Source organism: Sceloporus occidentalis, unplaced genomic scaffold (genome assembly GCF_023333645.1).
Source record: "Sceloporus occidentalis isolate IW3139 unplaced genomic scaffold, rSceOcc1.0.p SCAF_1, whole genome shotgun sequence".
NCBI classification, from domain to species: domain Eukaryota; kingdom Metazoa; phylum Chordata; class Lepidosauria; order Squamata; family Phrynosomatidae; genus Sceloporus; species Sceloporus occidentalis.
The window spans coordinates 88,355,541-88,378,805 of NW_028316981.1; the positions used below are offsets into that span (position 1 = coordinate 88,355,541).

General features: G+C 41.9%; 1 protein-coding gene across 4 annotated transcripts in view; it reads right to left on the minus strand.

The window, feature by feature from the left end:
- G3BP1 (G3BP stress granule assembly factor 1) overlaps positions 1 to 21,751 on the minus strand; it is a 31,854-nt gene extending 10,103 nt beyond the window's left edge. The window contains exons 1-5 of one of the 4 annotated variants that reach the window (XM_089528213.1): positions 21,613 to 21,751; positions 5,862 to 6,130; positions 4,230 to 4,343; positions 2,470 to 2,551; positions 1,805 to 1,978 (exon numbers count right to left, since the gene is read on the minus strand). In XM_089528213.1, coding sequence (XP_089384339.1) covers positions 1,805 to 1,978; positions 2,470 to 2,551; positions 4,230 to 4,324 — 351 coding nt within the window. In that variant the 5' untranslated portion in view covers positions 4,325 to 4,343; positions 5,862 to 6,130; positions 21,613 to 21,751. Of the gene's footprint in view, positions 1 to 1,804; positions 1,979 to 2,469; positions 2,552 to 4,229; positions 4,344 to 5,861; positions 6,131 to 21,450; positions 21,470 to 21,612 lie in introns of those variants that run through there. The other 3 variants (XM_089528229.1, XM_089528203.1, XM_089528220.1) reach the window with 3 other exon arrangements.
- Between the last annotated feature and the right edge of the window lie 1,514 nt (positions 21,752 to 23,265).

Sequence of the window (23,265 nt, forward strand, 5' to 3'; positions counted from 1 at the left end):
TTTCTGGTGCTAAAGGGAAAACTATTCCTAATCTACTGAAGTGGGGAGGGAGAGACAGCCACAGGTTGCTCTCTATTTTGCACAAAATCTAGAAATCCACCCAAGCAAATGTTCTCCCCACTTCTATATTTTCCTGCAATTTTATGAACATTTTCATAAGATTGCATGCCCTCAGGCAGTCATGTCTCAACATGTCTGCAGGGGATTTAGGGTGTTTACCATGCAGGGTTAGCATTCTCCCACTATTCTCATTCTCTCCATCACAATTACCATACACACGGATAGGTTTTATGAACATACTGCATTTCAAGAACATTTTAAAAAACTCACTACGGAGAAAACAAGGAAAACTTTGTGTCTTTAACTCTGGTGTTTATGACTGAAGAGTCACCTAGAATTTAACCTAGTTTGCCTGTGCTGGACTACAGCTATTGGCAAAAATGTTTGCATTGCAAATGGCTGTGCTATAGTAAAAATAAATGTAACAGATAGATATCTGACACAGAATATGCAAGCACTAGAACTGGGAGGGGCAAGAGGAAGCAAATCATAATGTGGTATGTGAAGACAGGACAGGTGATTTATGTAGATTGTTCAGAATACTTAAAGCTGATTGAAAGCAGATTTATGTATTACCATTTAATGGGTAATACATGGGACAGGTGCACTGATGGCATCTTACTCCCAATGAAGAGGGGAAAGGGAAGTATGCAGGACCACCATCCCACACACAGAACAAGAAGCTCATGTAACCCCTTCCGAGATTCTTTCAGCTCCAGGGAGCAGAAAGGATGTAGAAACAGCAATACAATAATAATTTCCAAAGCTGTTAGTCACTCCTCTCCAATAACGTATTTCTGAGGAAACAGTAACTGAGCAAATGGCAGACAGTTCCAGAAGTTATATGGCATTCATGTCATGTAGACAGATTCAGCAAATGAATACATTTTGCAATGGCCCAGTTAAGGGTTGTTAAATTGACACAAAGCCCTGTCATGAATTTCCTCTTGTATGGCTGTCTTTGAGAAAAATAATTACAGTGTTCCTTTGCCTTATGCAGGCGATCTGTTCTAGATCCCCTCCCCCCCAGCATAAGGCAAGGTCTGAGTATGTTCGAGCCCCATTGAAAACAATGGGGCTCTTGCCCATTTCCTGTATGACGCAGGAGCACTGTATAGTATGTTCTCTATAAAAGTAGAAGTAAAACAGCTTACCTCTTTCCTAGATATCCAGGGCAATTAATACGTTCTAAATTAATTTTTATTGGATGAAACATTAAGTATAACTTATAAGTGAGCCTTCAAATTAAAAACATTGCAATAATCTACAATATTTACATTACTGAGAAACTATTTAACAACGGTGGCCCCATAGAGACAGGCCAAAATAAAGCTGCTTCGGGTCACTTTGGAGGTATGCTGTTTAAATGATGCATGCGTCCTAAGAGTCTAGAAGCTGCACCAAAGCTGTGCTCCTGTCTTTAGGAGTGGATTGTGGCTTTGCCATGGCTTCTGGACTCTTAGGACACGACATCATTTAAACAACATATCTCCAAAGTGAGCTGAAGGAGCTTTATTCTGGCCTATCTGTATGGGGCCAATGTTTCCATCACCAACAGCAAGGGTACTATCTTGGCTCCAAAGCAACAGACAGGTATTTCATAGTTGTTTGAACTCAAAAAATAAAATAGCGCCACGTATAACAATAGTCAATTCTACCATCCCCATGCCCTACAGTCTTGATACATAGCATACTACTTCATGCACATATTGCTTCACGTACATATATTTCCCAGGCTACATACCTCAGGGGCAAGCACAAATGTCTGCATGAATCTCCGCATTGGCTGAGTGTTATTAGAGAGTTCACCCATGACCTGTACAACAACACCATCATTAAGAGTGGCATGAGCATCCACGTGTCGGATTTTTGTGCGGCAATCCTTAAAGTTCAGTGACAGCACCTTCTTGTGGATATCCTAAAAAACATGTTTTTAAAAATATGATTTGAGGAGAAACCTAAAGGATTTAAGTAACAAATATGAGATGTAATGGGCAAGGTAAAGCAGAGAATAAAAATTCAACAAAACACAGGTCCAGCATGTCTAGACTCTTAATACATTTGATTAAGTCAACCTTTCCTACAATATATTTTAAAATTACTCTATGACAGCTTTTATATACTTTAATTAATGCCCTAACTATCCATGCCATCTTACTTCAATATCGTCTATCAACTACATTATATATTAAACCCATCCATTGGAAGGCATGCAAGACCCTATGTAAATTACACAACAGTAACATTCAAAGACTGGAAAATGGCCAAGAACTCCTCAAATGTTCATGCCGTTGCCCAGTTACTTACAATATTTCACACTGGATGGCCAGCACAAAAATCTGATCCCTTCCGATTCTCAAAATTGATTAATTGGTCAAATAATTTTACAGACATTTACACAATACATACTGCCTGCCCGTGGACTGCATCCGCTGGTTTCCCACTTGAATCCAGGCCACCATGGACATAAGAAGAATTCTTTCCATAAAACCTGTGAAAGGAACACTTTATATATATCATAGTTGCTTTATTTGGATGAATGCAAAGCTATTTCTGCAACTGTTCACTGGCAAAGAAATGTACAACTGGCCCTCTGTTTTCACAGGGGATCCGTTCCGAAACCCACCCCCCATGAAAACAGAGGCTCACACATATTCAAGCCCAATAGGGTTGAATGGGGCGCGCCCCTGTGCACACGGCCCAGGTGTGCACACCATTAAAAATAGCGGAGGTCGCCCCTCTGCAGATATTCAAGGTTGCAGATCTCAGATCCACGAGTTAAGAGGGGGCGAATGTATTTTAAAGATCGGCCTATACGACATAAAAAACAGAAACATTAAATGCCTCTATCACTCAGGCTGTAGCATTAATTAACTGCCAGGTCATAACAAGTAACTAGAAATTATCTTCAGGCGATCACATTTGGACAGATTCCTTAATTTGTTATACAATATAAGGCTCCTAATTTTATCTTTAAAATGAAAAAAGAAATTAATTCACTAAACATGTTCAGATATCTTATACAATTGTTAGCCAGTCCTTTCATACCAGAAGCCTCCTGCTGTTTTGCAAAAGAGCTCTGCCAATTATATCATTTTTTCTGTAATTCAAAAAACAATAAATTAAGATGATTTAGCTAGCAGATTGCCTTTGGAAAGAACATTAATCTCTATTTTCCTAGCCTAGAGGCTGAGTCATAAGGAAGAGGCTAATGGCACCTATTAAAGCTTCCTTAAAAGAAACCACCATAGAAACTACATTTGTATGGAAATGAAGATTACATGTAAACATAGATTTATTTTATTTTAAAAAGCACATTAACATACTAAAACTATGTCACACCAGATTCAAATTTTGATCCTTGATTCTCCAAATTTACATATCAAGTTAAAGAAAATGGAAACACAGAAGAGTATAAAAGATGTAGATAGCGGGCACACAATCCTTAATTGTCTAAACTAAGACAGTCCTTAATAGTCTATATTAAACTGAACTAAAATTTAGTCTAAACTAATTTTTCTTCTGTCATTAGCAAATCTGAAAGTGAAGCAGAGGCTATGATGAAATATCTACACTTGTCCCTCCACATTTCCAGGGGCTAGGGGCAGAAGCCCCCTGCAAATGTGGAAAAATCGTGAGTAACTTCCACCACCATGCAGAAGCCAGGTAAAGGGACAGGAGGGGGGGGGAGGACAAGGTGCCTGCCTGCTTTTTTCCCCCTCTGCCTTTCCATGCCTTTTACTGGCTTCAAGGAGTCAGTTAAAGGGACAGGGGCAGGGAGAAGCACAGGCACGCACTCTTCCTGGCTGCTCCCTCCCTCCTGGGCTTTCTTTTTTTCCCCCATGGAGAAAAACCTGAGAGGAAGGAGGAGGAGGAGGCCATGCCAAAGCGGGTCTAACATTTGCGAATAATCAAAACCGTAAAAGTTACGTCCGCAAATACAGAAGGAGAAGTGTTTGTTGGGAAATTGACCTCATAAAGTGTTTTAAATGTATTAATACTAATCTGCTTTTAAAAAGAAAAGAGGTGGCCTATTATAAGGAAAGAAAAAAATGAAGAAAACACAGGCAAACAGGCAACAATGCAAGTTTCAATTTATGCTGTTTGTTATAAACATTTTTCACTTTATAGCAAGAAAAGGAAAAAAGGCAAATAAAAGGAGACTTTACCTGTGCAGATAGTCTGGTGCCTGATTCAGCAGAGTATAATACTGCCTCACGAACTCCCGCCCAACAAGCAGGGGACTTGGCTTCTCCATCACCATTTCTTTGGTCAACTGAAAACTGAAGACCAAAAGTTTCAGAAAATGTGAACATCATGGTCAACTGACATCTAGATGAACTATAATTTCCTCAAATTTTTAAGCACAGCAGTACTAAATCAATGACAAAGCAGTAAGAAAATCCTCTTGAGGAATTTAAGAAGTGTTTAATGCCAGCACTAAGTCCTGTTTACCTTGTCTGATTTCAGAGTTGCCAACTTGAAATTCTCCATCAAAAAGCGGTAACCATGACCTCAAGATTACTCTTATACCATAAGCCAGTGGTTCTCATACAGCTGGGTGTGAGACTTGAAAGCCCTGATCCCTCCTCCTCCTCAAACTTTTTAAGTGTAAGATGTACACTACACATGTGTTTACATGATTTTGAATTTATTTAAATAAATCTATTCTATTTCCTCATAAAATGTTAAAATATGAATAGACATGAATATACAAAGGAAAAGCTGCACAGTAAACAACGTATTTTTATTCATTTACTATATCAGGGGGGAGGAATGTCTGCATATAGATGTAAAGGGGTTCATCAGGGTTAATAGTTTGAGAACCACTGCAGTAAGCCATCTCTGGGGGTTCTCTGCCCCCATTTACAAGCCACTTCCTAATAGACTTCCTAAGTGTGACAAAAAGCCTAGGGAAGCCTATGCAGATTCCAGCATGAAATTTGAGCAGCCACTGCCTACTGGAAAAGCCCCATGTGAAATGAAAATGCTACTACAGTATTCTCCAAACCCTAAAGAAAAGAAAACATTAAAGAAAACATGAGGAGAAAAGAGCGTCTCATTTTGCTTCACATAATAGTTAGGACAAAAAGCAGTGCAAATCCTTCTCACAATTCCTTCTCTACAGCCTTTTTCTTCATCTTACAACACAAGGGTTCCCTCCTTTTCATGTGGGCTGGCTAATCCTTCATTTAAAGATCTCTTCTCTCCCCATATTTCATCTTGCGACCAATACGTGAGGACCAAATGCAAAACACAAACTTTAAAAACCAACTCTGTAAACACACTAGAAAATAGAGCAATGGGGGGAGGGAGGAGTTACACAAAAAGCCCCTGGAATAGCAGAAGTTGAATATATCTTCTCAGTGGCATCTTTTCCCCAGGTAGCCTTTCCAGTAACATTAACATGTTTATTTGTAATTTATCTTTTCTGCTTTAAAAAAAAACAGGCTTTTTGTGCACATAAGCATCTCCCATCCCATCCAATTGCATATCACAATCAATTCTACAACAGTTCTCCAACATGTCACCATTCAACGTTTTAGCACAGCAACCCCTTATTAACAATGCACATTTATTTACAGAATATTTATCCCACCCATAACTCAAAACAGCTCCCAGGACAGATTACAAAAATGCAGTAAGACTGTTCTTCACCACAGGCTGATAGTTTTAAAGTACAAGCACAGAAAAGAGTGAGGGGGCTGGGGGAGGATGGACAAAAATTAGGTTTTACATCATTATAATGACACTATAATATTAATACTCCACCTCTTAACCCAGTTGTGAAAGAAAAATACCTGGCTGTTCTTCATCTGTGGCTAAGCAGAGGCAGCTGGAAGCTGTAACAAGGGGCAAGCAACAGCATCTCAGCCCAGATGAAGGGGTTCCTGCTGTTGCCTCTTCCTCCTTTCATGCCCTCATACATAAAGCTGAATTGGCAACACTATTCTCATCTTCGCCTCCATGCCAAAGATGAACACAAGGAGGAGATACTAGCTTCTATCTACTGACCCTTCCTGCAATCACAATCAGGGTTTCCAAGAGTTTGCACAGATCCAACAGTTCACTGTAAGGCAAAATAACAACTTATGTCAAACAGTCCAACAGTGTTATGGATGCTGCTCAATCACTATGGCTAAGCTTCACCCACAAAGGGAGCTGCTAACAGCCAAGCGTCTCACTGTTCCTTAGATAGGCAGAGTTTGTAGTGTGTACATTATGAAAAACAAACTGTCAAGGGAAGGTACGCATTTTCTTTGGCCACTACCATTTCCAGGAGGAACTAAAATGGGAGCAATCAAGCAAGTGCGCACCATATGCTGGCTCATTCTTTAGTGTGACAAGCACCGTATATACTTGTCTATAAACTGAAAAAATTATGCCAAATCCTGGGTCGATTTATATACAGGTCAATATGGCAATCCTGCTCAGAAAGTTCCTGAAAGAAATGCTGCTCACCAGCCCGTTCTCCTTACTTTGACAGAGCTGTCCAGACAAGAAGACAGACTGTGTGCATGTTTGTTGCTGGTTTGCTAGGGAGATTCAAAAGTCCTGGTGGATCTGCAAGGAAAGGGGGTGTGTTTTTTGTATGTGTATGTGTTGCTAGTTTGCTAGAGAGATTCAAAAGTCCTGTTAGATTTGCAAGGAAAGAAAGTGCATTTTTCTATGTGTGTGTATGTGCACATTTGTTGCTCGTTTGCTAGAGAGATTCCAAAGACCCACTGCATTGGCAAGGAGAGAGAGTGTGTGTGGTGACTGGTACTTCACTGATGCCCTTGTTTTGTCCTTTACACCCTTTGTTACATGCCCCAAATTGTACCCTTTGCCTTATCAAAACCCCAAAATTGGCCCCAAAATTATTCAACTTATACATGAGGTTGACGTATAGACAAGTATGTACGGTAAACATGTTGTATGTAGGCAGCAACTGTACTCATGTACAGCCTGTTCTCACTTTTACCAATGCCGAGAGGTCAGGGGATAAGCCCAGACAAAAGTGCAAGGCTAAGTATGCATTAAAGATAGGGATTCAATGCTAAGGTGCTGGATTTTCTAGGTGCCTCTCTGGCAGTCTGAGGTGCTAACTGCAAACTAATTTTAAAAGAGACATACTACTGTGAGGAGGGCGAACTGGCACAAGTATCTTTGTTTCTACCACAGAAATGGAATGACAGGCAGGGAATGTCACATTTATTTATTTGTTTGCTTGATTTACATCCTGCCTTTCTCCCCAATAGGGACCCAACATGGCTCACAAATAACCCATTTTAATTTAGTTTGGCAATTCCAACATTTGTGGTAAACAAACTTTACAAGTAAACTACAACTTATAATGAATCCCAAATATTTGGAAAAAATCAATTATGTAAATTCCAATCACCAAAGAAAGTTTGCAATGATATATGCAGCATACTAAAATACCAAGAAAATTAAACCTGCATCTCCTAAATACAACCAGGGGGCACCTCATATATATGATGCTGAAGGGATAGCCAAGACATTAAATAAAGGCTTTTTCGCGGTCCCACTACCATCCCAGGCTCACTTGGTGAGGACACGAGAGAGCCTTCTCAGTGGCTGCTCCCACCCTGTGGAACTCCCTTCCACAGGAGACTAGGCTGGCCCCCTCACTGCTGGCCTTTCACAGGCAAGCAAAGACATTTTTGTTTAAACAAGCCTTCTGAGATCTGGCAGGCTTGGTTTTTATTGGGAGATTAGAGGATTGGTCTTGGATTGCTAGTTTTAACTTTGTATGTTTTAAATTTTATATTTGTAATTTTTATATTTATACGATTTTAATTGTACAATTTTAATTGTTGTGTTTTGTGTATGTTAGCCGTCTTGGGTCCCGCTTTGGGAGAAAGGTGGGATACAAATAAATAAATAAATAAATAAATAAATTTAGACCTGCACTCAGGAGTTTATCACACCAGGCACTTCCCGTCACCCAATCAACAAACGGGGCAGAAGCCTCCATGGTGTGATCGTGCCTGGCACTACAAAAGAGAAACGGAAGCGTTTCTGTCATGGAATTGCCAGGAAAACAGCCCTTTTTTATTAACGGAAATCCTGGCGATTCCATGACAAAAACGCTTCCATTTCCCTTCAGTAGTGCCAGGGACACTTTTGCCCCATTTTGATGACATTTGGGTGACAGAAGCACCTGGTGTGATAACTGTGCACTGTAGCAATTAAGATCAAGGCAGCACACAGATTGTTTTGTTGTTGTCAACCACCATCTAGTCAATCTTGACTCACAGATTAGAGGTCTACAAACGCTGAGTAAGCTTACTTCCTTCTCCATGCAGGCAGAGATACTTGCCACACCTCTGACTGGATCTACTTAACAAAGAAGATGACCATGGAAATACAGCCTAGATTACTAGGCAATTGCAAGTCACATAGTTTCCTTCACAGGTGTCCAGGCTATTCCCCCTCTTGATAATGTAAAGCTTACCTGAAAGCCAATCATAACCCTAGCTGCACAAGATAGGAAAACATTTTTGAAGTCTGCAGTATATCAAACATGAGAAACAGGCTTCTTGAGGTCTGACAACTGCCCAAGCAATTGTCAGTTCATAGAAATAGCCTCACCGAGATACTGTAACTGTCACCATCAAAGCAAAAAGATCACCAAAAAAATATAACTGCAGTTGGCAAGTTTAAGTTTTCTCTTACACAAGAATGTGTACTATAATAAACAATGGCTCCCATTCACTGTTAGGACATAAGTAATTAACATTTTTACAATGGCTCCAAATGCTGAAATTTATATAACCTAAAGAGCACCATCTACTCACAAGATGAAGTTACTGGTGGGCATGGGAGCAATATTTAGATAAAGCAAAAAACAAGGGAAATAAGACTTCACAGGAGTCTGATTACTGCCCCATGGAATGCAGACTGATGAGAGGGTGGAATCCTGAAGAGACTGCAACACTTTCTTGCAGGTGCCATACTAGTACTTTCATCAGATCTAGAAATAACTGATATTCTTAGCACAGAGAGACTGTTTGGCTCTTCTCTAATCTACTTCAATAAATGGAAATATTACAATAGGTGAACTCATCAAGCTTAATCATTTTGGAGGTGTTGTGTTGGCACTCATTTCTGGGTAAAACTGCATTTAATTTTTGTCCCCCTTGAACATGGGCTAAACTGGAGGCTACTGGCCAATGAACTGAATCCAACCTTTGCTTGCAATGTAATGCAAGCGTTTGACTTAGACATTCAGAACTATGTCATCCCTTTCTATGGTGAATATGACACCCTGAGGCTTGGGATATGGATTTTATGTAGAATCATAAGAGTTGAAACAGACCCCAAGAGCCATTCATTCAAACCCTCAAGCACAATCAAAGCACTCCCAACAGATGGCCATCCAGGCAATTTAAAAACATCCAAAGGAGACTCTACCAGTTCAAACCAGCATATTTAACTGCTGAACAGCTCTTACTGTTAATATGTTCTTCCTAATGTTTAGATGAAATCCCTTTTACTGTGGGTTGCATCCATTGTTCTGTGCCCTACTTTCTGGGGTTGCAGAAAACGAGCTTGCTCCATCTATCTATCATGCCACACTTTAACCTTCTTTTCTCCTGGATAAACATACCCAGTTCCCTCAGTTGCTCCTCATAGGGCATAGTTTCCAGACCTTTCACCATTTTGGTGTCCCTCCTCTGTACCCACTCCAGCTTGTCAATGTCCCTCTTGAATTGTGGTGCCCAGACCTGGACACAATATTCCAGGCGACACATACAACAGGCATGGTGTACTCCTACAATAGATATGAAAGCACAGAAAACAACTAGGAAAATTTGTGGGAGCAGAACACAAGAATTGTTCCCCTTACTGAAAATTTTAATGTAAACAAAGGAAAAATTCCAATGAAGCATTTTCTCTTTTGAAATAAGACAAGGATTTATTCATTCAAGATTTATTTATCTGGTGGCTGTTTCCATCTTCATAATAGGAACAGGCGAACAAGCATTCATTGCTTCTAACCAACTACTGCAAAAGCAAACTGTGCGAGTCCTCTATCTGTCCAAATTAGACATTTGTTTATTACAAAGTGTGTGGCTTCTTTATTCATTTTTCCTACAAAAATAAGATACATATGCACAATGTATAGCAATGTTCATACTTTCATTAAAAGTTATAGTCACAATTTAGTTTATACAAAAGTAAGAGCCTTTTATTTTTAAATTTCCTAAGTATAGCAAATATCACCATTTTCTGTATTAAATAAGCTATGAGGAGGGTATTAAGTTCTCCTTTATTTGATATTTATGGTATTTCATCTGACCCAAGCAAGTCTACATATTGGGTTAAAGAAACATGAACATATTAGGTTAGAGACAACAGCTCCTTCCAATCACAAGAGGGCCATAGATGCCATTCAGCGGAGGCTCTAGCTTGAGGAAGTGAACGAGTGCTGCACATTGTCTACAACAGTGGTTCCCAACCTTCCTAATACCGCAACCCTTTAATACAATTCCTCATGTTGTGGTGACCCAAACCCATGAAATTATTTTCATTGCTACTTCATAACTGTAATTAAATAGATGTTTTCCAATGGTCTTAGGCGACCCCCATGAAAGGGTCATTCGACCCCCAAAGGGGTCCCGACCCACAGGTTGGGAACCACTGGTCTACAATATGCCTGATTCCCTTTCAACCCCCAGATCCCATGCTGTTCCAGTAGGTCCCCCCAAAGCAATTTTTCACACAAAAGCAGGGGGATGTTGGTAAAAATTTACTTTTCTCCTTTCTTCCAGCAGATTTATTTGTAAACAATTTCACTAATGAGCAGTCTGGATTTAACCCATTATAAACCCTAAGCTAAAACCCACTAAGCTAACAACCCTAAAACTGGCAAGCCCAACAGAAGAACCAGAACCAGGCACTCAGTACATTTTCACCTCATGAATACAATGGCTACAGCTTAGCTTTAGTTGCTAAGCAACTGGTTTTACAGACCTGGAATTCAAACGCTTTGCTATCAATCATTAGGTGGAGGAACTCCTAGAATTAGGATCCCAGGAGTGATGTTTAAACAAATACAAAATAGGAATTCAATGGCATAAAGGATGCTTTTCTAGATATCACCAATATTTATCCAAAGCAAAAGTCTGTGTTATGATCTGGAACCCTGACCAGCAAGCACACAGACTTCCTTTCACTGATCCCATCTCTTTTAGGGCTTTATCTTCTTACTTTCTGAGAAATAAAAATGAACTATGCATGTGCAGGTATCATACAGCTAAGAAAAACATAATTTCAATTATTGGTTCTCTGCTGTTGCTTTGACGATAATGAAAAACATTAGAGATACCAAATAGCACTCTTTTGCTGTGACTCCTGCTATTTAGGCTAATAGCAACAGCCATTTCACCTTGAAAATCAAGGCATTTATAAGCCTTAGTACAGGTCCAAAATTAAGGAATTCAAACAACAAAGAAAAGCTTTGTAGCACCACTTAACATGCAACCCTATACATGCCTATCCAGAAGTAGGTCACACTGAATATAGTGGAACTTAGTCCCAGGTACGTAGGCAAAAGAGTGCAGTCTTAATTGGTTCTATTACTTGGGTTTTAATTCCAACAAGCAAAAAAGAAACCTTGCGTATTTTTTTACATATTCCTCTTTGAGGAAAAGCAAAATGTTTTCTCATCTGTAGCAACTCAACTGACCATAAGTACAGATTCCTCTGCACTGTATAGGTATTTCACTTCAGCATGTCATAGATCTTCTTTAAAAGAAAGGGAAGGAGGGAGGGAGGAAGAGTAGTAAACAATATGTACTGATATTAAATACATTTTAAAAATAGCTGCTAGAGGTATCCAAGCACTGCTAGAGAGTTAATCTCTGCTTCCTAACAAGGCAGAAACAATATTTTGAAAATATAGTATTCAGCAAACTCTCAGAGGCTAAATACCACTCCTCTCTCAACTGTAATGGCTAATCAATAGTTTTCATTATTAGAAGAATCATACAGTTGGAGATCATCTAGACAACCCCCTACTGATATATCAAATCCACTACCACAGAACCAATGATAAGTGGACACCTGGCTTCTAATGAAGAAATTGCTCAATACGTTTTGAGGCATTCGTCTGCTGCGCTTTAACATACAAGACCAGGTCCCAGTGGTGTTTGCCCTGGCTTCTAATGAAGCTTATCTCATAACAGTGGTTTTATATAGTTTCTACTGTGTACCATAACAAGAAACACAAAATGACTAACATATATAGTCAACTATAAGTCGACCTCGTGTATAAGGCAAGGGCAGGTTTTGGAAACAAAATTATGGGTTGTGATATGACCTGTGGGTAAGTCAAGAGTGAAATTTAGGGCCATTTAACAAAGGATGTAAAGGATGGAGCAAAGGAAAACAATGCCAAAGTACTTAGAAAATTCCAGGAGGCATAACTGTTTGCGCTCATATTAAAAGCTGAAATGATGAGAGAATAGAGAGAAGTCAGTGCTTCCAGGATAGATTACTCTCTTACTTTTCACCAGGGGATAGTTCCTTTTTATATATAAGAGTTAAAGTATAATACATTGACCCATAGTCAACTCAGGTTTTTGGGGTCACTTTTTTGACTAAAATTTCTAGACTTATACATGAGTATATACAGTACTCCATTTTAATGGCATATGAGGTGATGAGAGCCAGCATAGTGTAGTGGTTTGAGTGTTGGACTGTGACTCTGGAGCCCAGAGTTTGAATCCTTAAGCCATGGAAAATCACTTCATGACCTTGAGCAAGTCATACTTTCTCAGCCTCAAAGGAAGGCAAGAGCAAACCTCCTCTTGCCAAAAATACAATGGTGAGTCTAAGATCAACAACATGTGGTAACACAAGTGTGGTCAATACTTCCAGAGATTTTACAGATAAGCAGAAAGTATTACAAAGTAACTTTTGACTTACTTTGTTCTTTTCTCACTAAAGTATTTTAAACTCTCTCACATCAAGAAACACAACTAAAATCTCATTTAACTAAATAAACTAGGAGCATAATAAACAGTTGGATATTCAGAAATTCTAAAAAATGAAAAATGCTATTCAGCTCTTGCACTTACAATATAATATCAAAGGATGCAGAAACACACACAGGGGAGATAATTAGAGCTGAAATTTCTATGGAGAACATGTTGGCTTAGGTGCAACTGCTTTAAGGCACTGTTGGGGTCATCACCAAGCCTCCTGGTGTTTCTCAGGCCCAGCAAGATCATAGTATTGATTGCTGTGCTATAAAAAGCAACTTCTAACTCAAAATGGCACAACCACCCTTTCCTGAGAAAGGAGTCTGCTGAACTGGGCACCACAGCTAGAAATGATCCTGAAGAGTCAACTCCCATCCCACCCCAATCCTGTCTTTCTGCAACAGGAAAGCCAGTATGTTTGTGTTTTATCAGTTTGACCCTACAGTGATGACTTGGACTCATAGTTAGTTAAATATCCCATGGCCTTTCTTCCAAGCATGGGAGCTAGGATAGCCACACAGCTACCAGGACAATCTTCACCCACTACTGTAACGTCAAAGTTTGGATGAAACATAGTTATTCAACCTTCTTAAATAGATGAAAGGCCCATACTTGCCACTAGATGGATTGTTGGAGTTTTGAAGAGAACTTGCTTCTATATTTGATTTGCTTTTATATTTGATGTTTTTAATTTGTCTTTTCTTTTCTACATGGTAATTTTATCTACTCCTTTATTTAATTGTTATTATCTTAGAGTGTACGCCTTGGGCAGGCTTTTATATACTCCTTAATTTTACCAACTTTGTACAATGCTGTGTATAATTACAGCGCTCTAGAAATAAAGTTTAATAATAATAATAATAATAATAATAACTATAGCATGAGGAAATGGGAAGCTGAACAGAAGGAGGTGTACGTGAGTTAAAGATCTGAGGTTCTAATGGGCATCAGGCATCTACCTTCATACAGTCTCCAGCTTTGCTTAGGCAAGAGAAGTTCATATGCCTCAACTCCTTTCCCCTGGTCTTGCTGTTGGCTAATGGTAGATGCATACAGCAGAAAGCCAAGGCTTTTTGGCATAGAGCATTTTAAAGCATTATAGTATGTTGTAGCTGATTCCTGCAAACTTATGCTTATCGAATGATTCTTCTCCAGTTACTGTCACACAGCCTGTCCTACCCTACAGGCTTCCTGTAAAGATTTTAAAAAAAACCACAACCACCACTACCATATATTTTATCTTGCTAGAAGTCTTAAAGGGGTATAATTCAGGTAAGCAAGGGTGCAGACAGCAGTTTTACTTTTCTTTTGGTCAGGATTCCAATAGGCAGCAGCAGTGATGTCAAGTGACTGACCTAGACAAATCATTATCAGATTATGATTAAGCATATCCCTCAAGGGTGAGGAAGGATTTCTGAATTCCTCATATTTATGAATCTAATTCCAGAGTACTCAGGAGTATAGCACAGGAGTTGACATTCAGGTAGAGGTATACAATTTAATGCTAACCTGGGATAACCAATAAATCCTACTGAAGCAAAGTGGAAATGTTAATTAATAAGGCGATAGCAGCAAACACTTCCTTGCTTGTTCCACAGCCTTTGACACTCAGGCCAAATCTGACTAGGCACTTTTGCTCATTTTGTTTGTAACAAGTGTGACAATCCAGAATCTATACTGAAATATCTATTTGCACAACTCACCTATAAATGTTAACAGTTTGTCATCACAAAGACCAGCATATAATCTAGACTCTTGTTCACCAAATCTGGTAGAAGTTTCACCAGAGCAAACTACAAATTAGGGTAGCAAGAAAAATACAACCCATCTTGTGCCAAAAATTGCATAAGGTACCCTTTGCTGGACTTAAATGTTCTTCTTCCACTAATCCATCCCCGCTATTCTGGTGAACAAGGTATGAATCAGCCTTTCAAAGTGATCTGAAAGCTGTGGCCAATATAAATACAACGATATAATTTAATGAAGATACAAAGTAACATATTCAACCTGTGTTATAGTAAAAGCACTGTATTATTAATGCATTTGGACCCAGTGCAAGTTACTTAATCAAGGGGGAAAAGTTGAGGTAACTACTTGATATCTGTTAGCATGACATATCTGGGGGGGGGGGGTCTTAATTACTCTACCTGTTTTGCCTCCCACTTCCACCTTGAATTGAAAAAAGAAAAAGAAGAGGACTTCCAACCTGGGGAAGTTACCTTCCTTGAATATACAGTGTGTGTGTGTGTGTGTGTATGTATGTGTGTGTGTGTGTGTGTGTGTGTGTGTGTGTATATATATATATATATATATATATATATATATATATATCCTTCTATCAAGCCCTGCTTGAAATTCCTTACTTAGGTGAGCAAAACATCTTCTGTAGCTAGGGGGAAGGTTTTTTTATAGCAATAGATGCCCAGTACATTCACATTCTCCCTGCTAAGCACAGAGATCTGTCTTGACCTTCTTTATGACTTTATTTTTCTGACAGATTCCTGAACCGATTAGTAGGCATTATGAGGTAGGGAGGAACTTGAAGCAGTCATTTGATTTAAATCTGTTAGTATTATTAGTTTTAAGCATCTTAATCTCATAGCAAGATGGTCAAAACATGTTTAATGTATCAGTTTTACTGTCAAAGTGAGAGGGCTCCTAAAACCAAGGTTTGTTTTTAAAGAACTACCACCAAGGAAGAACCAAAAAGAAGGTAACACAGCAACTATGTATGGGAAGACAGTGCTCCTAACACAGACAGAAAGACCAAATAAATGTTCAAGAATGTTTTTTTCAGCTTAATGCACCTTTACTCCAGCAGCTGTGAAAGTACTTTGCAATACAAAAAAAAAAAAAAAAAGAGTTCATCACCCTCCAACAGAGCCTTAGGCTGGGAATACCATTTTTATGCTCAGCAACCATGCCCAATTCACAAGCTGACTTCCTTATATATCACACCCCTAAACCTAAATTTTCCTTCTAGTAGAAAGTACAGTGAAAGTAAGGGGTGCAGTGGCTTAATGGTTAAGACGCGAATTCTGATGGCTGGAAGATCAGAAGGTTGGCAGTTTGAGGCCCGAGTGCTGCATGGTGGGATGAGCTCCTGTCACTAGTCCCAGCTTCTGCCAAACTAGCAGTTTGAAAGCATGCAAATGCAAGTAGATAGATAGGTACCACTTCAGTGGGAAGGTAACACAAGGTAATTTGGTGCAGTCATGCTGGCCACATGACCACCAGAGCAGTCTTTGGACAACGTTGGCTGGCCCTTCTACTTAGAAACGGAGATGAGCACTGCCCCCTACAGTTGTTTATGACTAGATATTCATGTCAAGGGACTACCTTTACCTTTTTTTTACCTAGAAAGTGCACAAATGTACAACTGTACGCAGATATCTACACGAAAGCAATACATGTAACCAACAGGCACAAATCCTCATACCTTTTACTTCAACTTTTTTTTCTATTCAATTGATTTGGTCTCTTCCACAAGTCCTCAGGACAAAGATAGAGGTTAAAGGAAGGGAAGTTAGACCTAGTTGGTTCAAACATATCAATCTAATCAACATTTACTATACTGAAACTTGTGCCCACAAGATCCATCCCTCCTCAACATGTGCTGCATCCAGGGGCTGTTCAACCATATTGCTACATTAGTTTGACTGGGAAACTCTACCTTAATACTCTATGTTACAGACCTGGATATGAAAGCAGTATGAGTCTTACCGTGTTCAAGCCAAGAGATACTGTAACACAGACGACCACTCTGCCCCACATGCTATCAGGACCCACTCATGCAGCATGGCATGCTCTAGACCCTGCTTTCTGTATATGGTGGGAAAATGGTGGCATGGGAACGGAGGAACTTCCTACTGTTTCACTGTCAGGGCAGCTCATTTTTTGGTTAGGCTTAGACTTCTCAAGAGCCATCTGCTAAGAATTTGCCCACCACTTTAGTTATAAAATTGCTTGGATTTGTCAACTTGGATGCTAAAGTTGATACACACCCAGCAGATATAACTCTTCCAGTGTTGACACTTTTAAATTTGTGCAACCCAAGAATGTAAATAGGACCCTCGAGAGAGGCAAGAGCAATATGTCTACTAGAACCTTCTCTCTGGCTTATAATAAACAAACCAGAGGAGGACTAGTTAAATGGGTGATTAATGCTTCTTAATAAGGCATAGTGCCAACATCTCTTAAGGAAACTGTTGTAAGAACTCTTCTGGAAAAAACCTTCCCTGGATCCTACTATACTGGATTACTGAAGGCCTGTCTCTAACATTTCATTATGGGGGCAAGATACTAGAGCATGTGGTGGCTTCTCAGGTCCCAGGGTTCCTGGATTAGGTAAGATTATCTAGATCCATTCCATTATATTTCAGGCCTCATTATGGGGTGGAGATAGCTTTCATGACCTTAGTGGATCATCAGTGCATGAAACTAGACAAGGGATGTGTGCACTTGTTGGTTCTGCTGGATCTCTTGATGGGTTTTTGATATCATCAACTAAGGTATCAGTTGTCTCATTGGGATGGATGAGGTTTGGAGGTAGTGTCCAACAGTGGTTCAGTTCTTTCCTGGAGGGGAACTCTCAGAGGATGCTGCTGGGAGATTCCTGTTCGACACCTTAGCCACTGGCAACCCAAGTCCCTCAATGTTCTGTGTGCTATTCATTGTAGGTATGATACCAAGGGAAGCTGTCCTGAGTTTTGGAAGCAGGTGCCACCAATATGCTGATAATACCCAGCTCTGTTACTCCCTTCCACCTAATTACAAGGAAGATGTTTCTGTGCTGAACAATCTGCAATGAACTGGATGAGGGAGATCAAACTGAAGTTTTATCCAGACAGGACATGTGCTCCTGGTCACTCAAAAGGCAGCTCTGGGAATAGGGATTCAGCCCTATTCAGGTTACAATCTTCATGAAAATTCAGGTTTGCGGTTTGGGTGTTCTCCTGTTTGGCCCTAAGCCTGAAGGCCCAGGTTTTAGTTGTAACCAGGAATGCATTTGCACAGTTAAAGCTAGTGTGCTAACTTTGCCCATTCCTGGAGAAATCAGGGTTTGCATCCTTCTGAGGTTGCTAAAATGAGTATCCTGCTTGTTGGGGGCAATTAGCTTACACACTGTAAATGGCTCAGGGAGTGCTTAAGTGCACTGATAAGCAGTATAGAAATGTACTTGCTATTGCTCTTCCCAAATTTTTATGTGTAAAATTTATACATGTGTTAAGTTAAATAACTTAATTAAACAAATCTTCTAATTTGAACAAAGTTATAAAATGTACATGAATGTGTGAAGCAAAATTCACACATGAAATAAAGTATTTTTATTCATTACATGACATCAAGGGTGTGTGTGCAATGTCTGCATGTAGTTGCAAAGGGAGAGGGGAGTCCCAAGGCTAAAAAGTTTGAGTGCCAGTGTACTGTACAAATTGGATTTACCCAAGGCATGTGTTACCTTGGCTGCAGGTATAAACTGAGAGAATTGGGGGGGGGGGGGCAAGAGAAAGAAGTGAAAAACCTCCACAAACACAAAAAAGCTCATTCTGCTGACTGAGATGAGCCTGGGCAGGTATTGAAAAGTAGTGGCTCCTGAACTCTGGCCTGTATACAATTGCTGTTACAATGTATTTTCCACTAATTAGGTACAAACATTACTAGCAAGAAGCATCAGAAGCTGCAACTAAAAGAGAAGATAAGTAACATTGAGCAACATTTCAGCACCCAAAATTTGTGCACATGCTTTGTGCAAACAGGGGTACCAACCCAATTGATAGTTAGCACTGTTAAATGCCTAATGGAATATTAGTCACCACACTTCCCCTAGTCATAACAATTTAAAGGCACATGTCAGTTTAGATTAGGCTTTCCCAACCTTAAGTCCCCAGGTATTGTTAGACTGCAATTCCCATTTTCTCTGAATAGTAGTGAGGCAGAGGTGGAGGGGAGTCCAAGATCTGTTTTAGTTGGTGGCAGGGAAAGTGAGAGTAAGACCTAAAAACACTGCTTAGGTGCTACTGAATCCCTTTTGCAAAACTACAACATTGGGAAGTATACCTGACTTTAATTGGCTTTGAACAAATACTTATCTTACAAATACTTACTCTATCAAGTACAATCAGAAAGTTGTAATATTCTAGAATTCTTGTTATAAAAACAAGCATAGGTCCTATTTTTGGAATCTATAGATACCAAAAATAACTAGTCTAGATAATATTTAGATTTTATTTTCACTATTAATTCATTTCCTATGCAACTAAACAGGCAGAATCCCACCAATGCCTGTACATCAAGTTAAAGGTTTGATGTTAAAATACACTGCAGGCCAGTTAAGTGCTTTGAAGAGACTGCCTAAACAATGCATTGCCATGTCACCCTTTAGAGCTACATTCATGTTACTAGCACCCATATTTCTCAATGAAATTAAGGGTAATTTAAGCATAACAAAGATGGCACCCATTTAAAGAAACACAAACTGACAGCTCTCGCAACAAACTAAAGAAGGCACCTTAACAATTATTCCTGTTCAGTCAATGATTTACCACAGCCTTTCAAGACAGCCTAAAATGGCCATTCACGGCATGGGCATGCATCTAAAAAGCTTAGCAGGCCTGCCTGCATTTCCTAACCTCCTACTGTGTCTGTGGGAACACGACAAAAATAGCACAGGCGGGAAGCACTGCCCATTGCTACAAATACTCCGCAGCAGAGTCTAATGCTGCCACCTGACACAAGTGCATACACTGGGCACAACTCTCACCTCATATTTTGCTTTTAAGCAAAAACCAACACCTCCTGAAAAATCTTCCCAAGGCTACTCAAGTGACCAAAACTGACACAACCTGGCCGTAAGCAAGGACTCGGAATTATGTTCATCCGCCCCCTTCAATGTGAAGGCTGACCTTGACAAGCGTCCTCATTTATGCACCTCGTTAGTAGGAATGCATAACAGTACAGGTTTCGGCCTGGTTTTGCAGGGCTCTCTAGGGCTGTTTCAAAATATTAGCAACCAATCTCTGGAGCAGAAGGGGGTTTTGCGGCTGGCTGTGCCACTTCGACAAAGCTAAGGAAATCTCCATGTTATAGTCTGGTCCTGCCTGCTGCTGTTGTGTGCGCCAACTTGGGGCAACCCTAAGGCAAACCTATTATCATTGGGGTCTTCTTGGCAAGATCTGTTCAGAAGGGGTTTGCCTTTGCCTTCCCCTGAGACCGAGGAGAAAAATCCTTCCTGCCCAAGGCGAGGGAGAAAGCTTGAGGTCTAGCTGGGCTTCTTCCACTTCCCTGCCTTCCCCAAGCTTCCCCTTTCCCCTCTGCTGCTGAAGGGGAGGAAGGGCTCCATTGTCCTCCGACTGTGGCTGTTCCTGCAAAGGTGGACGGCTGGACGAGGGGGAGGCCCTCGCCACTCCTCCAGCCCCTTTCCACTCTTTCGGGGAGCCTGGCGGGGGGTTCCAGGGCAGGGTGACCAGACACCGCCTCTTCCTCCTCCAGGACCTGTCCTCCATCCCAGCCTCCTGTCCAGGAGAAATCTCAGGAGGCCCTCCATTTTGTGCATGGCTGAGAAGCACGAACCTACATCCCCACCAGCGTCCTTGGCTTTTCTTCGGCCATGTCCCACATTTTCCTCGCCTCCAAGGTCCTCTCTGGCAATGGAGGCGTATCTGGTCACTGGGGACCTGGGCAGATCATGGCCTAAAGAGTGGAGTGAGCCCCCTTCCTTCCTTCCTTCCTTCCTTCCTTCCTTCCTTTCTTTCTCAGGGGCCCAAGGTAAGAGAGAAGGGGAGAGAGAGAAAGGCCCAAAACACACTGCAGTTTGGGACGGCTTCAACTGCCCTGGCTCAACGCTAGGGAATCCTGAGACCTTTAGCCTTCTCTGTCAGAGAGCTCTGGTGCCATCATGAACCACACTTCCCAGGATTCCCTACCATTGAAACAACGCAGTTAAAGCTGTCTCAAGATGGATTACTTCTGCAGAGTGTTTTGGACCGAAGAGAAGGCGGCGGAGGCGGGCGATTCGGCGCTGGAGAAGGGCCAGCATCCCGAGGCTAGTTGCGGACCCCATCGCCACCCAAACCCCAGCAATAGGAACCCTAACCGGGATCCCTGCCCCAAAGGAGGGCCAGGCGCCGTGAAATGTTGGGCCAGGACAAAAGCCAAGGCTAGGGACGCCACTGGCGTAAGAAGAGCCCACGCGCCTCATCCTGGCCTCCCTCAAGAGGAAGACATTTTGGGATCCCTCCTGGGCTGGGAAGCGGGGACGGAGGCCTGTGTCCTGGAAAGGGAGGAAAGAGCGATCGAGACGTGACGCCGTGCTTCCCAGTCTATCCCACAACTAACTCCAGCTCCCAGAATCCCATAGCCTTGGGCCAGACTAAGAGTTAAAGCGGTGCCAAACCGGGTTATTTCTCCAGTGTGGGCGCAGCCCTGTCTCTAGGAGCCGGTGGTAGGTGCGTGTCTATGGCGACGGTGACGACGACAAAGACGCCGCGAGGCCCTCGTCGTCGCCGCCATCGCCGCCTCGCGGAGGACGCCACCCGAGGCCCCCATCCCCACCAACCTGCGGGCGAGGCGGAGATGGACGAGGAGGAGGCGGAGGCGGCGGTCGTTTCACTCCGCGCGATGCAGACGAGCTCAAGGAGACGGGAAGCACCTCGCGCAACAGCAGCGTGCTCTACCGCCGGCTAAATATAACCCACCGCGCAGCCTAACCCGCTCGCACAAGGCTAACCAATCAGAACGAATCCCACTCGTCAGCTCGGACAGCGATAGGCCACCCTAAGGATCGTGGGCGGGCTGTATTCGGAAAGGCAACCAGAGTGGCCAATGACGATCCGGAACGACGTAAAGCCGGGTCTGGAAGAGTGACGTCCGCCCTAGCCAATGGAGATTGAGGGAAGGGTGATTAAGGCAGTGCCGGGAGCCGTCGAGTGGGGCGTAGGCCAATGAGACGACGCTCCCTACCATTATTAGGATAGAGGTTTCCGTGGAGGCGTGGCCAAAGGTGCCCGCCAAGGGTAGCTGCGCGGCGCAGAGGGAGCCCTAGGAACCGAAGGCGGGAAACCCCGTGCTCGGAAGGGCGTGGCAAAGGTCGGCGAAAGACCAATTGCGAAAGACGTTGGGCCGTGATTGACAGGACAGGAGCCTAAGTGGAACCTCTTAAAAGGGAAACGCTGTAGCACTAGCAGCACACAAACACACAATAAACGAGCCCAGTGCTCGCCTCCAGTTCCCTCCGCCGCTTCCAGCTGCGCATGCGCTGTTAGCTCCTTGTTCCCCTGACGGATTCGCACTCAGCGCCCGTGCAGCTCACTCGCCCTTTGCTGACCTTGACACCACAGACCTCCCATCTAAAATTAGTATGAAAGGCAGAGGGAGCCAAATGCTCGTCTGACACCAGAAGAGACAACGTGGTCTAGTGGTTAGGATGGCTGCATCCACACTGGAGAAATAACCCGCTTTGGCAGCGCTTTAACTCTTTGTGTCTCAGTGCTATGGAATTCTGGGAACTGTAGTTTCACGAGAGCTCTGGTGCTGCAAGAAACTACAGTTCGCAGAATTCCATAGGATGTATCCGTGGCCGTTAAAAGCGATATCAAACTGCATTAACTCTGCAGCGTGGATGCTTGTGAGGTAGGCCTGGATCCTCGGCAAGATTTGTTCAGAGGAGGTTGGCCACTGCCATCCTCTGAGGCTGGAGAGTATGTGACTAAGGCAAGGCTGTCGTATTGGGCCATATCTTGAGAAGAAAAGGCTCACTAGGAAAGACCATAACGCTTGGTAAAGCTGACGGCAAATAGGAAAACGGGATCTGCCAGATGGATGGATTCAACCAGAGAAGCCACGGCCATGAATTGGCAAGAGCTGAGCAGGACAGCTGAAGACAGGGTGACTTGGAGGTCTCTCTTTCATAGGGTCAAAGTTGACTCAAAGGAAGATAACAACAGCAACAAACACAGCTTCTCCAGATATCTTAAGAAAGGGTTATCATTATGTCCTTGCCACATCCGTTTCTTAGCTATATTTATTACACGCCCTGTTAGAGCAATTTATTCAGTAATACACCTCAAGTCTATTTTACACACAGATTTTGAAGTTTCATTAACATTTACAGAATGCCATTGCAGACAGGACTGGGGCCAGGGCACAATCAGACACTTTTCCTGCCAGACCTGGAGAAGGTTGAAGCTCTTCTGGTTACACGGATCAGACA